The sequence below is a fragment of the Agelaius tricolor genome, unplaced genomic scaffold (assembly GCF_023055355.1).
Source record: "Agelaius tricolor isolate 1412-34295 unplaced genomic scaffold, bAgeTri1.0.p SCAF_107, whole genome shotgun sequence".
In the NCBI taxonomy this organism is placed as follows: domain Eukaryota; kingdom Metazoa; phylum Chordata; class Aves; order Passeriformes; family Icteridae; genus Agelaius; species Agelaius tricolor.
In genome coordinates this window covers 263914-278023 of record NW_027269367.1, presented here as the reverse complement: position 1 = coordinate 278023, position 14110 = coordinate 263914, and the positions used below count along the sequence as shown (strand labels likewise).

The window sequence follows — 14110 nt, the reverse complement described above, 5'->3', positions numbered from 1 at the left end:
AGGGGTCTCAGAGTTTTTATTTTGGGGAATTTTGGGAAATTTCGGGGAATTTTGGGAAATTTTGGGGAATTTTGGGAGGGTCCCACCCCCATTTTTGGGGTCCCATCTCCATTTTTGGGGTCATTTTTGGGGTTTTATCTCCATTTTTGGGGTCCCAGGTCTCAAATTTGGGGTCCCACCCCCATTTTTGGGGTCCCCCCCTATTTGGGACACTCCAAATCTGGTTTTAACCCCAAAACCCAAACCAGACCCTCAAAATCCGAGGTTTTCACCCCAAAGTCAAGACCATGACCCCAAATTTTGTCATTTTCACCCCAAAGTTGGGCCTGGGACCCCAAATTTTGGCATTTTCACCCCAAAGTCAAGACCATGACCCCAAATTCCGAGGTTTTCACCCCAAACCCAAACCAGACCCCCAAAATCCGGGGTTTTCACCCCAAAGTCGTGCCCGTGACCCCAAATTTTGCTGTTTTCACCCCAAAGTCAAGACCATGACCCCAAAATTTGTCATTTTCACCCCAAAGTCGCGCCCGTGACCCCAAATTTCGCCCTTTTCACCCCAAATTTCGCCCTTTTCACCCCAAAATTCGGCATTTTCACCCCAAATTCCGCCCTTTTCACCCCAAATTTCGGCATTTCCACCCCAAAGTTGTGACCAGGACCCCAAAATCCGGGGTTTTCACCCCAAAGTTCGGCCCGGGACCCCAAATTTCGCCCTTTTCACCCAAAATTCGCTGTTTTCACCCCAAAGTCGTGCCCGTGACCCCAAATTTCACCATTTCCACCCCAAATCCCGCCCTTTTCACCCCAAACCCCAAACCAGACCCCCAATTTCGCTGTTTTCACCCCAAACCCCAAACCAGACCCCAAATTTCGCCCTTTTCACCCCAAATTTTGCCCAAATTTCTCCCTTTTCACCCCAAAACCCGCAGCAGGGCCACGCCCATCGCCACCAGCACCACCCCCGGCGCCGCCCCCGGAGCCGCCCCCGCCCCCGCGTCCCCACCCGGGCCCGGGGCCAGCGGCCGAGGCCACCCCGGGGGGACGTCCCCGAGCCCGCAGGGACCCGCGGGCGGCTCCGCGCTGCCCTTGGGGACATCCTTGGGGACATTGGGGACATCCTTGGGGACATCGCTGGGGACATGGCGCGGGGCCAGCTCGGGGACGAGGGACAGGATCCAGGAGAGGTGAGGGGACACCCCCGTGTAGACGCCCGGGCGCCCGGGGACCCCGCAGGCGTCGCCCCAACTCACCACCCCCGCCAGGTGCCAGGTGCCAGCCAGGCGACAGCTGAGGGGACTGCCCGAGTCACCCTGGGGACATTGAGGGGACATTGGGGACATTGGGGACATTGACAGGTGAGGGGACCGCCGGAGTCACCCTGGGGACAGAGGGGACATTGGGGACATTGGGGACATTGGGGACATTGGGGACAGTGGGACTCTGACAGCTGAGGGGACCGCCCGAGTCACCCTGGGGACAGAGGGGACAATCAGGGGACAGTGGGGACATTGGGGACATTGGGGACATTGGGGACAGTGGGACTCTGACAGCTGAGGGGACCGCCCGAGTCACCCTGGGGACAGAGGGGACAATCAGGGGACAGTGGGGACATTGGGGACACTGACAGGTGAGGGGACCGCCCGAGTCACCCTGGGGACAGTGGGGACATTGGGGACATTGAGAGGACATTGGGGACAGAGGGGACATTGGGACTCTGACAGCTGAGGGGACCGCCGGAGTCACCCTGGGGACAGAGGGGACACTCAGGGGACACTCAGGGAACATTGGGGGGATTGGGGACATTGAGGGGACATTGGAGGGATTGGGGGTTTGGGGACATTGAGGGGATTGGGGACACAGGGACCCTGCCAGGTGCCACCAAGGCGACAGGTGAGGGGACCGCCGGAGTCACCCTGTGAATAGAGGGGACACTCAGGGGACACTCAGGGGACACTCAGGGGACACTGGGGGTAATGGGGACATTGAGGGGACATTGGGGATTTGGGGACACTGGGGACATTGAGGGGATTGGGGACACTGGGGACACTGAGGGGATTGGGGACATTGGGGACATTGAGGACACTGAAGTGATCCTGGGGATTTGGGGACACTGAGGGGACATTGGGGATTTGGAGACATTGGGGACATTGATTGGGGACACGGTGACAGAGGGAGGTGACAGTGCCACAGGGAGGCACCGGGGGGAGGTGACACGGGCACAGGGGAGGTGACACCAGCACAGGGGAGGGGACAGCGGTGACATCGACACAGAGGAGGGCACGGGGGGAGGTGACACCGACACACAGGGGAGGGGACAGCGGCACAGGGGAGGTGACACCGACACAGGGGAAGTGACAGCAATGACACCGACACAGGGGGAGGGGACAGGGGGAGGTGACACCGACACAGGGGAGGGGACAGCAATGACGTCGGTAGAGGGGAGGGGACAGGGGGAAGTGACACCGACACAGGGGAGGTGACACCGACACAGAGGAGGTGACAGCCGTGACACCGACACAAGGGAGGGCACAGGGGAGGGCACAGGGGAGGTGACACCAGCACAGGGAGAGGCGACACCAGCACAGGGGAGGGGACAGTGGTGACACGGACACAAGGAAGGCACAGGGGGAGGTGACACCGGCACAGGGGAGGGCACAGGGGAGGGGACAGAGGGAGGTGACACCGACACGCGGGAGGTGCCCGAGGTCGCACCTGGCAGGCGTCGCGCTGTCCCTGCGGGAGGCCGGCGCAGATGGTGTCCCCCGCGGGTGTCCCCAGCCCGTCCCCCGGCGCTGGCGCTGTCGCTGTCGCTGTCCCCAGGGCGTAGAGGCAGCGGCAGTGGCGCTGGCTCAGCAGGGGCACCTCCAGCTGCTGCAGCGTCTTGGGGGGTGGCAGCGGCACTGCGGGGACAGCGCGGGGACAGCGGCGTCACCAACCCCGTCCTGGTCACCTCAGTGTCACCGAGCCGGGCCTGAGGTCACCCTGATGTCCCCAACTCTGTCCTGAGGTCACTGCGGTGTCCCCAACCCTGTCCTGGTCACTGTGGTGTCCCCAAGCCTGACCTGTGGTCACCTCAGTGTCACCAACCCTGTCCTGGTCACCTCAGTGTCACTGAGCCTGTCCTGGTCACCGCAGTGTCACCAACACTGTCCCTGTGGTCACTGTGGTGTCCCCAACCCTGTCCTGGTCACCCCCCTCTGATGTCCCCCATGTCCCCAATCCCCCCAATGTCCCCAATGGTGTCCCCGGTGCCACCCACCGGCCGTCCGGACGTGTCCCCAATGATGTCCCCAATGATGTCCCCTCAATGTCCCCAATGATGTCCCCAATGTCCCCTCAATGTCCCCATGTCCCCGGTGCCACCCACCGGCCGTCCGGACGTGTCCCCAATGATGTCCCCATTGATGTCCCCAATGATGTCCCCATGTCCCCAATGATGTCCCCTCAATGTCCCCAATGATGTCCCCAGTGCCACCCACCGGCCGTCCGGACGTGTCCCCAGTGATGTCCCCAATGTCCCCAGTGATGTCCCCAATGTCCCCAGTGCCACCCACCGGCCGTCCGGACGTGTCCCCAATGATGTCCCCAATGATGTCCCCATGTCCCCGGTGCCACCCACCGGCCGTCCAGACGTGTCCCCAATGATGTCCCCATGTCCCCAATGATGTCCCCTCAATGTCCCCATGTCCCCGGTGCCACCCACCGGCCGTCCAGACGTGTCCCCAATGATGTCCCCATGTCCCCAATGATGTCCCCTCAATGTCCCCATGTCCCCGGTGCCACCCACCGGCCGTCCAGACGTGTCCCCATTGATGTCCCCAATGATGTCCCCAATCCCCTCAATGTCCCCAATGGTGTCCCCGGTGCCACCCACCGGCCATCCGGACGTGTCCCCAGTGATGTCCCCTCAATGTCCCCATGTCCCCGGTGCCACCCACCGGCGGTCCAGACGTGTCCCCAATGATGTCCCCAATGGTGTCCCCAATGATGTCCCCAATGCCACCCACCGGCCGTCCGGACGTGTCCCCAATGATGTCCCCAATGATGTCCCCTCAATGTCCCCAATGATGTCCCCAATGTCCCAAATGATGTCCCCTCAATGTCCCCAATGATGTCCCCAGTGCCACCCACCGGCCGTCCGGACGTGTCCCCAGTGATGTCCCCAATGTCCCAAATGATGTCCCCTCAATGTCCCCAATGTCCCCAGTGCCACCCACCGGCCGTCTGGACGTGTCCCCAGTGATGTCCCCAATGATGTCCCCATATCCCCAATGATGTCCCCAATGATGTCCCCAATGTCCCCGGTGCCACCCACCGGCCGTCCGGACGTGTCCCCAATGATGTCCCCAATGATGTCCCCAGTGATGTCCCCATGTCCCCAATGATGTCCCCAGTGTCCCCAGTGATGTCCCCAATGTCCCCTCAATGTCCCCAATGTCCCCTCAATGTCCCCAATGATGTCCCCAGTGCCACCCACCGGCCGTCCGGACGTGTCCCCAATGATGTCCCCAGTGATGTCCCCATGTCCCCAATGATGTCCCCAATGTCCCCTCAATGTCCCCAATGGTGTCCCCAGTGCCACCCACCGGCCGTCCGGACGTGTCCCCATCCGGTGACGGTGCAGTTCATGCCGGGGTCAAAGGTCACGCCGCCCGCGGGGAGGCACACGGGCCGTACCAAGCGCGAGGGGCTGGCGGGGGGGTCCAGCCGGGCCAGCGCCAGGTCCCCCGCGATGTCGTCACCGCCCGTGACGTCGTCGCCGCCGATGACGTCACCGCCCTGCCGCCGTTTCCTCTTCCTCCTCTTCCGCCGCTGGGGGTCGCTGTCGCGATAGTCGCGATAGGCCGGGTGGCGCGCGACCCAGGCCACGGCCCTGACCTGAGCGTCGGCGGGGGGGGACAGGAGCTGCAGCGCCCCCAGCGTCACGCGGTACTCGGGGAGGGGATTCTCCCTAGGGAGGGGGAATTGGGGTCAGGAATGGGGATTTTGGGGTCAGGAATGGGGATTTTGGGGTCAGGAATGGGGTTTTGGGGGCAGGAATTGGGGATTTTGGGGTCAGGAATTGGGGATTTTGGGGCAGGAATTGGGGATTTTGGGGGTTTGGGGGGAACGCAGTACTCGGGGAGGGGATTCTCCCTAGGGAAGGGGAATTGGGGGTCAGGAATGGGGATTTTGGGGGCAGGAATTGGGGATTTTGGGGGGATTTGGGGACAGGAATGGGGATATTGGGGGGGTATGGGGGCAGGAATTGGGGTTTTGGGGGGGATTTGGGGTCAGAAATGGGGATTTTGGGGGTTTGGGGTCAGGAATGGGGATTTGGGGGGGTTTTAGGGGGTATTTGGGGGCAGGGATTTTGGGAGTTTGGGGTCAGGAATAGAGATTTTGGGGGCAGGAATTGGGATTTTGGGGGCCTTTGGGGGGGATTTGGGGTCAGAAATGGGGTTTTTGGGGGTTTTGGGGGGGGATTTGGGGACAGGAATTGGGATGTTGGGGGTTTGGGGGGAACGCGGTACTCGGGGAGGGGATTCTCCCTAGGGAGGGGAATTGGGGTCAGGAATGGGGATTTTGGGGGGATTTGGGGAGATTTGGGGGTTTTGGGGGGGATTTGGGGTCAGGAATGGGGATTTTAGGGGTTTGGGGTCAGGAATAGGGATTTTGGGGGGCAGGAATTGGGGTTTTGGGGGTTTGGGGTCAGGAATGGGGATTTTGGGGGTTGGGGGGGATTTGGGGAGGTTTGAGGGGGTTTTGGGGTAAATCCCAGGGATTTTTGGGGTAAATCCCAGGGTATTTTTGGGGTTAAATCCCAGGGTATTTTTTGGGTTATTATGGGGTAAAACCCAGGATTTTTGGGGCTATTTTGGGGTAAATCCCAGGGTATTTCTGGCTCTATTTCAGAGTCAATCCCAGGGTATTTCTGGCTCAGTTTTGGGTCAAATCCCAGGGTATTTTTGGGGATACTTTGGGGTATTTCTGGCTCTATTTCAGAGTCAATCCCAGGCTATTTCAGGCTCAGTTTTGGGTGGAATTCCCGTGTTTTTTGGGGTAAATCCCGGGGTATTTCAGGCTCTATTTCAGAGTCAGTCCCAGGGGATTTCAGGCTCAGTTTTGGGTGGAATTCCCGGGTTTTTTGGGGTAAATCCCGGGCTATTTCAGGCTCAGTTTTGGGTCGAATCCCAGGGTATTTTTGGGGATCCTTTGGGGTATTTCTGGCTGTATTTTGGGTTCAATCCCGGGCTATTTCAGGCTCAGTTTTGGGTGGAATTCCCGGGTTTTTTGGGGTAAATCCGGGGCTATTTCTGGCTCTATTTCAGAGTCAATCCCAGGGTATTTCAGGCTCAGTTTTGGGTGGAATTCCCGTGTTTTTTGGGGTAAATCCCGGGGTATTTCAGGCTGTATTTCAGAGTCAGTCCCAGGGGATTTCAGGCTCAGTTTTGGGTGGAAATCCCGGGTTTTTTGGGGTAAATCCCGGGGTATTTCTGGCTCTATTTCAGAGTCAATCTGGGGTATTTTTGGGGTAAATCCCAGGGGATTTCAGGCTCAGTTTTGGGTGGAAATCCCGGGTTTTTTGGGGTAAATCCCGGGGTATTTCAGGCTCTATTTCAGAGTCAATCTGGGGTATTTTTGGGGTAAATCCCAGGCTATTTCAGGCTCAGTTTTGGGTGGAATTCCCGTGGTTTTTGGGGTAAATCCCGGGGTATTTCAGGCTCTATTTTGGGTCGAATCCCAGGCTATTTCAGGCTCAGTTTTGGGTGGAATTCCCGTGGTTTTTGGGGTAAATCCCGGGCTATTTCTGGCTCTATTTTGGGTTGAATCCCGGGCTATTTCAGGCTCTATTTTGGGTTGAATCCCAGGGATTTTTGGATCTATTTTGGGGTAAATCTCAGGGGATTTTTGGGGTAAATCCCGGGGTATTTCTGGCTCTATTTTGGGGTAAATCTCAGGGGATTTTTGGGGTAAATCCCGGGGTATTTCAGGCTCTATTTTGGGTGGAATCCCAGGGGATTTCAGGCTCACTTTTGGGTGGAATTCCCGGGTTTTTGGGCCCCGTTACTCACGGTGGGAAGCAGTGTGCGGCCGTCAGGACCCAGGCGGGGGCGATCAGGGCCCCGCCGCAGACGTGGCGCCCCCTGAAGGCCACGCTGACCGTCCAGGGCCACTGCCCCTCCTGCGCCCCCGCGCCCCCCACCACGCGCCGCAGCACCGGGGTCCCGCACGGCACTGCGGGGGTTAAACGGGGAGGGAAAGGAAAGGGGGGGTCAGGACCCCAGGCTCAATTCAGGGGATACCCCACCCCAAAAAAAAATGGAAACTGTTCAGTTAAAGGGAACCACCCCCCCCCCCCCCAAATTGTGGGAATGGCCAAAAGTGGGAACTCCCCCAAAAATGGGACCCTTCCCAAAAATGGGAACCCCAAAAATGGGACCCAATCCCTTAAAGGGCACCCCCCTAAAAATGGGAACCGTTCCCTTAAAGGGAACCCCCATAAAAATGGGAACCATTCCCTTAAAGGGAACCCCCCCAAAAAAATGGGAATATCCCCAAAACGGGAACCCCAAAAATGGGACCCATTCCCTTAAAGGGAACCCCCCCTCCAGGACAGCCCCCAGGCCCAATTCAGGGGATACCCCCCCCAAAATGGGACCCAATCCCTTAAAGGGAACCCCCCCAAAAAATGGGAACCCCCAAAATGGGAACCCCCAAAATTGGACCCCTCCTAAAAATGAGAACCCCAAAAATGGCAACCATTCCCTTAAAGGGAACCCCCCCCCAAAAATGGGAAACATTCCCTTAAAGGGAACCCCCCCAAAAATGGGAAACATTCCCTTAAAGGGAACCCCCCCTAAAAAAATGGGACCTTCCTAAAATATGGGACCCCTCCCAAAAATGGGAACCCCAAAAATGCCCCCCCCCTCTAGACAATGAGACCCCCAAAATGGGAACCATTCCCTTAAAGGGAACCCCCCCCAAAAATGGGAACACCCCCCCAAAAATGGGACCATCCCAAAATATGGGACCCCCAAAATGGGACCCCTCCCAAAAATGGGAATCCCAAAATGGGACCCATTCCCTTAAAGGGAACCCCCCCAAAAATGGGAACCATTCCCATAAAGGGAACCCCCCCAAAATGGGAACCATTCCCTTAAAGGGAACCCCACTGCAAAAAATGGGACCTTCCCAAAATATGGGACCCCCCCAAAAAAAATGGGACCTTCCCAAAATATGGGACCCCCAAAATGGGACCCATTCCCTTAAAGGGAACCCCCCTCCAGGACAGCCCCCAGGCCCAATTCAGGGGAAACCCCCCCCCAAAAATGGGAACCATTCCCTTAAAGGGAAGCCCCCCCAAAAATGGGAACATCCCCAAAACGGGAACCCCAAAAATGGGAGCCCTCCTAAAAATGGGAACCCCAAAATGGGACCCATCCCCTAAAAGGGAACCCCCCCCAGGACAGCCCCCAGGCCCAATTCAGGGGATACCCCCCCCCAAAAAATGGGAACCATTCCCTTAAAGGGAACCCCCCCAAAAATGGGAACACCCCCCCAAAAATGGGACCTTCCCAAAATATGGGATCCCCAAAATGGGCCCCCCCCCTAAAAAATGAGACCCCCAAAATGGGAACCATTCCCTTAAAGGGAACCCCCCCAAAAAAATGGGACCTTCCCAAAATATGGGACCCCCAAAATGGGACCCCTCCTAAAAATGGGAACCCCAAAAATAGGAACCCCCCCTGGACAATGATACCCCCAAAATGGGACCCATTCCCCTAAAGGGAACCCCCCCAAAAATGGGACCGTCCCAAAATATGGGACCCCCCCCAAAAAAAATGGGACCATCCCAAAATATGGGACCCCCAAAATGGGACCACTCCTAAAAATGGGAACCCCAAAAATGGGAAGCCCCCCTAGACAATGAGACCCCCAAAATGGGACCCATTCCCTTAAAGGGAACCCCCCCAAAATGGGAACCAATCCCTTTAAAGGGAACCCCCCACAAAATAGGAACCTTCCCAAAATATGGGACCCCCCCCAAAAAAATGGGACCTTCCCAAAATATGGGACCCCCAAAATGGGACCACTCCTAAAAATGGGAACCCCCATAATGGGACCCCTCCTAAAAATGGGAACCCTAAAAATGGGACTCCCCCCTAAACAATGGTACCCCCAAAATGGGACCCATTCCCTTAAAGGGAACCCCCCCCCCAAAAAAAATGGGAACCATTCCCTTAAAGGGAACCACCCCCAAAAATGGGAACCCCAAAAATGGGACCCCCCTAAACAATGAGACCCCCAAAATGGGACCCTTCCCAAAAAAGGGAACTCCCCCAAAAATGGGACCCATTCCCTTAAAGGGAACCCCCAAAATGGGAACCATTCCCTTAAAGGGAACCCCACCTCCAAAAATGGGACCATCCCAAAATATGGGACCCTCAAAATTGGACCCCTCCTAAAAATGGGAACCCCAAAAATGGGATCCCCCCCTAGACAATGAGACCCCAAAAATGGGACCCCTCCCCTTATGGGACCCCAGAATTCGGGACCCCCTCCCTCCCCCCTCACCTGTGTCATCTTCTGCTGCCACCGCCCAGTGACCTGTGAGGGGGAGATGACGTCAGAGACCCTTTTTGGGACCACCCCATGAGGGTGATGATGTCATAACCCCCTCCATTTAGAGACACCCCTGTGAGGGTGATGACGTCATAAACCCCCCATTTAGGGACACCCCCTCCCCATGAGGGTCAGACCCCGATTTGGGGGCCCCTGTGAGTGTGATGACGTCATAACCCCCCACATTTAGAGACACCCCTGTGAGGGTGATGACGTCATAACCCCCCATTTCGAGACCCCTCCCCCAAATTAGGGTGATGACCTCAGCCCCCCCCTTTTGGGGACACCCCCTGAGGGTCAGACCCCGATTTGGGGGCCCCTGTGAGGGTGATGACGTCATAACCCCTCCCATTTAGGGACCACCCCATTCGGGTGATGACGTAATAACCCCCCCATTTAAAGACCCCCCCCATGAGGGTGATGACGTCACAACCCCCCCCCATTTAGGGACCCCCCCCTCATGAGGGTCAGACCCCCCCCCCATTTGTGGACCCCTATGAGGGTGATGACGTCACAACCCCCCCATTTCGAGACCCCTCCCCCCCATTATGGTGATGACCTCAGCCCCCCCCTTTTTTTTTGGGTCCCCCCCGCCCCCCACCCCGAGTGACCTGGCCGGACATCAGGGACACCCCAACATCCGGGATGGCATCGGGCATCCGGGGCCAAGCCGGAAAAACCGGCCCCAGGAATGTGTCCTGTGGGGCCAGGGAGGTGTGACCCCCCCTCTCCGTGTGTGTGTGTCACCTGCCCGTGTCACCTGCCTGGGACACCTGTGTCCCCTGTGACGCCCCCGTGTCACCTGCCTGGGACACCTGTGTCTCCTGTGACCCCCCCTATGTGTCCCCTGTGACCCCCCCTATGTGTCCCCTGTGACCCCCCCCGTGTGTGTGTCACCTGCCCGTGTCACCTGCCTGGGACACCTGTGTCCCCTGTGACCCCCCCGTGTCACCTGCCTGGGACACCTGTGTCCCTTGTGACCCCCCTTATGTGTCCTCTGTGACCCCCCTCGTGTCCCCTGTGACCCCCCCCATGTCCCCTGTGACCCCCCCCGTGTCCCCTGTGACCCCCCCATGTGTCCCCTGTGACCCCCCCTATGTGTCCCCCCCATGTGTCCTCTGTGACCCCCCCTATGTGTCCCCTCTGACCCCCCCGTGTGTCCCCTGTGACCCCCCCCTGTGTCCCCTGTGACCCCCCCATGTGTCCCCTGTGACCCCCCCTATGTGTCCCCCACCATGTGTCCTCTGTGACCCCCCCCGTGTCCCCTGTGACCCCCCCCGTGACCCCCCCCATGTCCCCTGTGACCCCCATGTGTCCCCTGTGACCCCCCCCGTGTGTCCCCTGTGACCCCCCCCTGTGTCCCCTGTGACCCCCCCATGTGTCCCCTGTGACCCCCCCTATGTGTCCCCCCCCACGTGTCCTCTGTGACCCCCCCTATGTGTCCCCTCTGACCCCATGTGTCCCCTGTGACCCCCCCCATGTCCCCTGTGACCCCCCCATGTGTCCCCTGTGACCCCCCCCATGTCCCCTGTGACCCCCCCTATGTGTCCCCTGTGACCCCCATGTGTCCCCTGTGACCCCCCCTATGTGTCCCCCCCATGTGTCCCCTGTGACCCCCCCATTTGTCCCCTCTGACCCCCCGATATCCCCCCAAAAATTCTCCCAGACCCCTCCAAACTGCGACCTCGAAATCGTCCTTGTCCCCTCTCAAATCCTATGAGACGTCCCCAAAATTTTGTCCCTTCAGGTCGAATCGATTCCCCAAATTGTTTGTGGACCCTCAAAATGGCATTAGAACCCTCCAAACCCTTTCGAATTGCCCCAAAATCCTCTAGGAGCCACTGAAATCCCCTCAGAACTACCCCAAAAAAACCCTCAAATCCTCACAAATTCCCCCAAAAAACCTTCAGGAGTCCCCCCTCAAAAAACCCTCGAATCCTCCCAAATTCTCCTCAGAGTCCCTCAAATGCCCTCATAACCCCCTCAAAACTTCTCAGATTTCCACCAAATCCCCTCAGAACCTCTCAAATCCCCTCATATACCCCCAAAACCCCTCAAATCGCCCCAAAACCTCTTCAGAACCTCTCAAATCCCCTCATATACCCCCAAAACCCCTCAAATCGCCCCAAAACCTCTTCAGAACCTCTCAAATCCCCTCATATACCCCCAAAACCCCTCAAATCGCCCCAAAACCTCTTCAGAACCTCTCAAATCCCTTCAGAACCGCCTAAAACCCCTGGAATTGCCCCAAAACCCCCTTAAATCCCTCCAAAACCCCTTAAATCCCTCCAAAACCCCTCAAATCCCCCCCAAAACATCCTCGGAATTCCCCAAAATCCCCTCAAAATCCCCTCAGACCCCTCCTAAATTCCCTCACGCTCCTCTCGGCCTCCCCCTCCTCGATTCTCCTGCCCAAATTCCCCTCAGAAAACTCAAAATCCCGGCAGAAAACCCGAAAATGCTCTCGGATTATTTTCGCGCCTTTCTAGTCCTCTCAGAAAAACCCCAAATCCCCCCGGATTCTGCCCAAATCTCCTCAAGATTTTCTGACGCTCCTGTCCCCTCACGTTCTTTTCCCCCAAAATTCTTTCGCGATTCCCCCCAAAAATCCCCTCACGATCCTGCCCCAAAATCCCTTCGGATTCCCTTTAAATCATCTTGCGGTTCACCTCAAAATCACCTCGAGTTTTTGCCCCGAATTCCCGCCCGATCCCCCCTCAAATTACTTCAAAATTCCCCCAAAATCTCCTCACGATCTCCCCCAAAACCCCTCAGATCGCCCTAAACCTCCTCAAATCTCCCAAAATCCCCTCAGAACACCCGCAAAATCCCCTGAGATCCCCCAAAATCTCCTCAGGATTCCCCCAAAATCCCCTCACGGTTCCTCCCCCAAATCCCCTCAGGATTCCCGCCCGCAGTCCCCTCACATTTCTCTCCAAAACCCCCAAAAAATGCCCTCAGGATTCCCTAAAAAACCCCTCAAATCCTCACAGGACACCCCCAAAATCCTCTAAAATCCCCCTCAAACTCCTCCAAATCCCCTCAGAACCCCCAAATCCTTCGGCCACCCCGAATTCCCTCAGACACCCTAAATTCCCCTCACGATTCCCGCCAAAATCCCCTCAGGATCGCCAGTTAAAATCCCCTCAAGTTTCTGTCCCCAAACCCCCCAGTCCCTACAGAACCCTCCTAAATCTTTTAAGACTCCCCCAAATCTTTTCAGAGGCCGCAAATCCCCTCAGAATCTTTTTATCCTCCTCACAATTCCTGCCCAAAGCCCCTCACGATCCCCCGGTAAAATCTCCTCACGATTCTCTCTCAAGTCTCCCTAAATTCCCTCAGACTGTCCCAAATCCCCTCGGACTCCCCCAGATCCCCTCAGATTCCTCCAAAATCCCTTCACACACCCCCAAATCCCCTCAGAACCCTCCTAAATCCCCTCTGATACCCCCAAAATCCTTTCAGGCACCCCAAATCCCCTCAGACTCTCCTTAGTCGCCTCAGGATTGCCGCCAGAATCTCCTCACGATTCTCTGGCAAAAATCCTCTCACGATTCTGTCCCAAATCCCCTCAAAACCCCCTTAAAACCCCTCAGTACCCCCTAAAACTCCTCAGACCACCCCAATCCCCTCAGACTCCTCCAAATCCCCACAAACACCCCCAATCCCCTCAGACTCTCCTTGATCCCCTCACGATTCCCGCCAAAATCCCCTGACGACTCCCTGCTAAAATCACCTCACGATTCCGTCCCAAATCCCCTCAAAACCACTCAATACCCCCTCAAAACCCCCCTAAACGCCTCAGGATCTCCCTAAAATCCCCTCAGACTGCCCCAAATCCCCTCAAACTGCCCCAAATCGCCTCTCACCGCTCGGCAGCAGCAGCGGTAGCAGCAGCAGCGGCAGCAGCGCCGGCCCCGCTCCGGGCCCCGCTCTCGGCTCCCGCCGCCGCCTCCTCATCGCTCCTGGGCCGCTGTGGCCGCCGGCACCTTCCGGCCCCCCCCCGTGTCCCCTCACCTAAAGGCGGCCCCGCCCCGTGTACCTGTCCGGAATCTGCCGCCGCCACACCCCTCACCTGGCCGCCGGCACGCCCCTGCTACCTGGCCAGGCACTTCCTGCCCTCCCGCACCTGCGCTGAGGCCGCGGTTCCCGTACCTGGCCGGGGATCGGCCGCCCCTCTCACCTGAGTGCGCTCACGGCGCCACGGTTTGGTTGGGAAGTCGCTGCTCCCGCACACCTGAACAGGTACCCGAGCTCCCGCCACCTGCAGGGGCACCTGCGGCCCCTCATGGCCGCGGCCCCACAGCGAGGCCGCAGTGAGGAATTCACGCCCTCATTGGCCATTTACGGGCAAGCCACGCCCCCTATACTGAAAGGAAATCCCGAAACCACGCCCCCAGTAACCATTTATGGTCAAACCACGCCCCCAGTAACCACTTACGGTCAAACCACGCCCCCAAACTAAACTGAAAGCCCTAAACCACGCCCCCAATAACCATTT

At 57.9% G+C, this 14110-nt stretch overlaps 1 protein-coding gene across 1 annotated transcript; it reads right to left on the bottom strand.

The window, feature by feature from the left end:
- PRSS8 (serine protease 8) lies at positions 1–13569 on the bottom strand. Its single transcript, XM_071419445.1, has 6 exons — positions 13479–13569; positions 9562–9594; positions 7059–7221; positions 4590–4954; positions 2716–2903; positions 1–1313 (listed from the first exon to the last, which is right to left on the bottom strand). The coding sequence occupies exons 1-6, from the start codon at positions 13567–13569 to the stop codon at positions 915–917; spliced, it is 1239 nt and encodes a 412-aa protein (XP_071275546.1). The 3' UTR covers positions 1–914.
- Between the last annotated feature and the right edge of the window lie 541 nt (positions 13570–14110).

Bases quoted from the DNA above. Each gene is read 5' to 3' on its own strand.
- PRSS8 (XM_071419445.1), bottom strand. From the start codon at position 13,569: ATGAGGAGGCGGCGGCGGGAGCCGAGAGCGGGGCCCGGAGCGGGGCCG. The intron at 4,955-7,058 runs GTGAGTAACGGG...CCCCCTCCCTAG, and splicing joins GCCGCACACTGCTTCCCACC to GGAGAATCCCCTCCCCGAGT. The intron at 2,904-4,589 runs GTGGGTGGCACT...CTGTCCCCGCAG, and splicing joins GGGACACGTCCGGACGGCCG to TGCCGCTGCCACCCCCCAAG.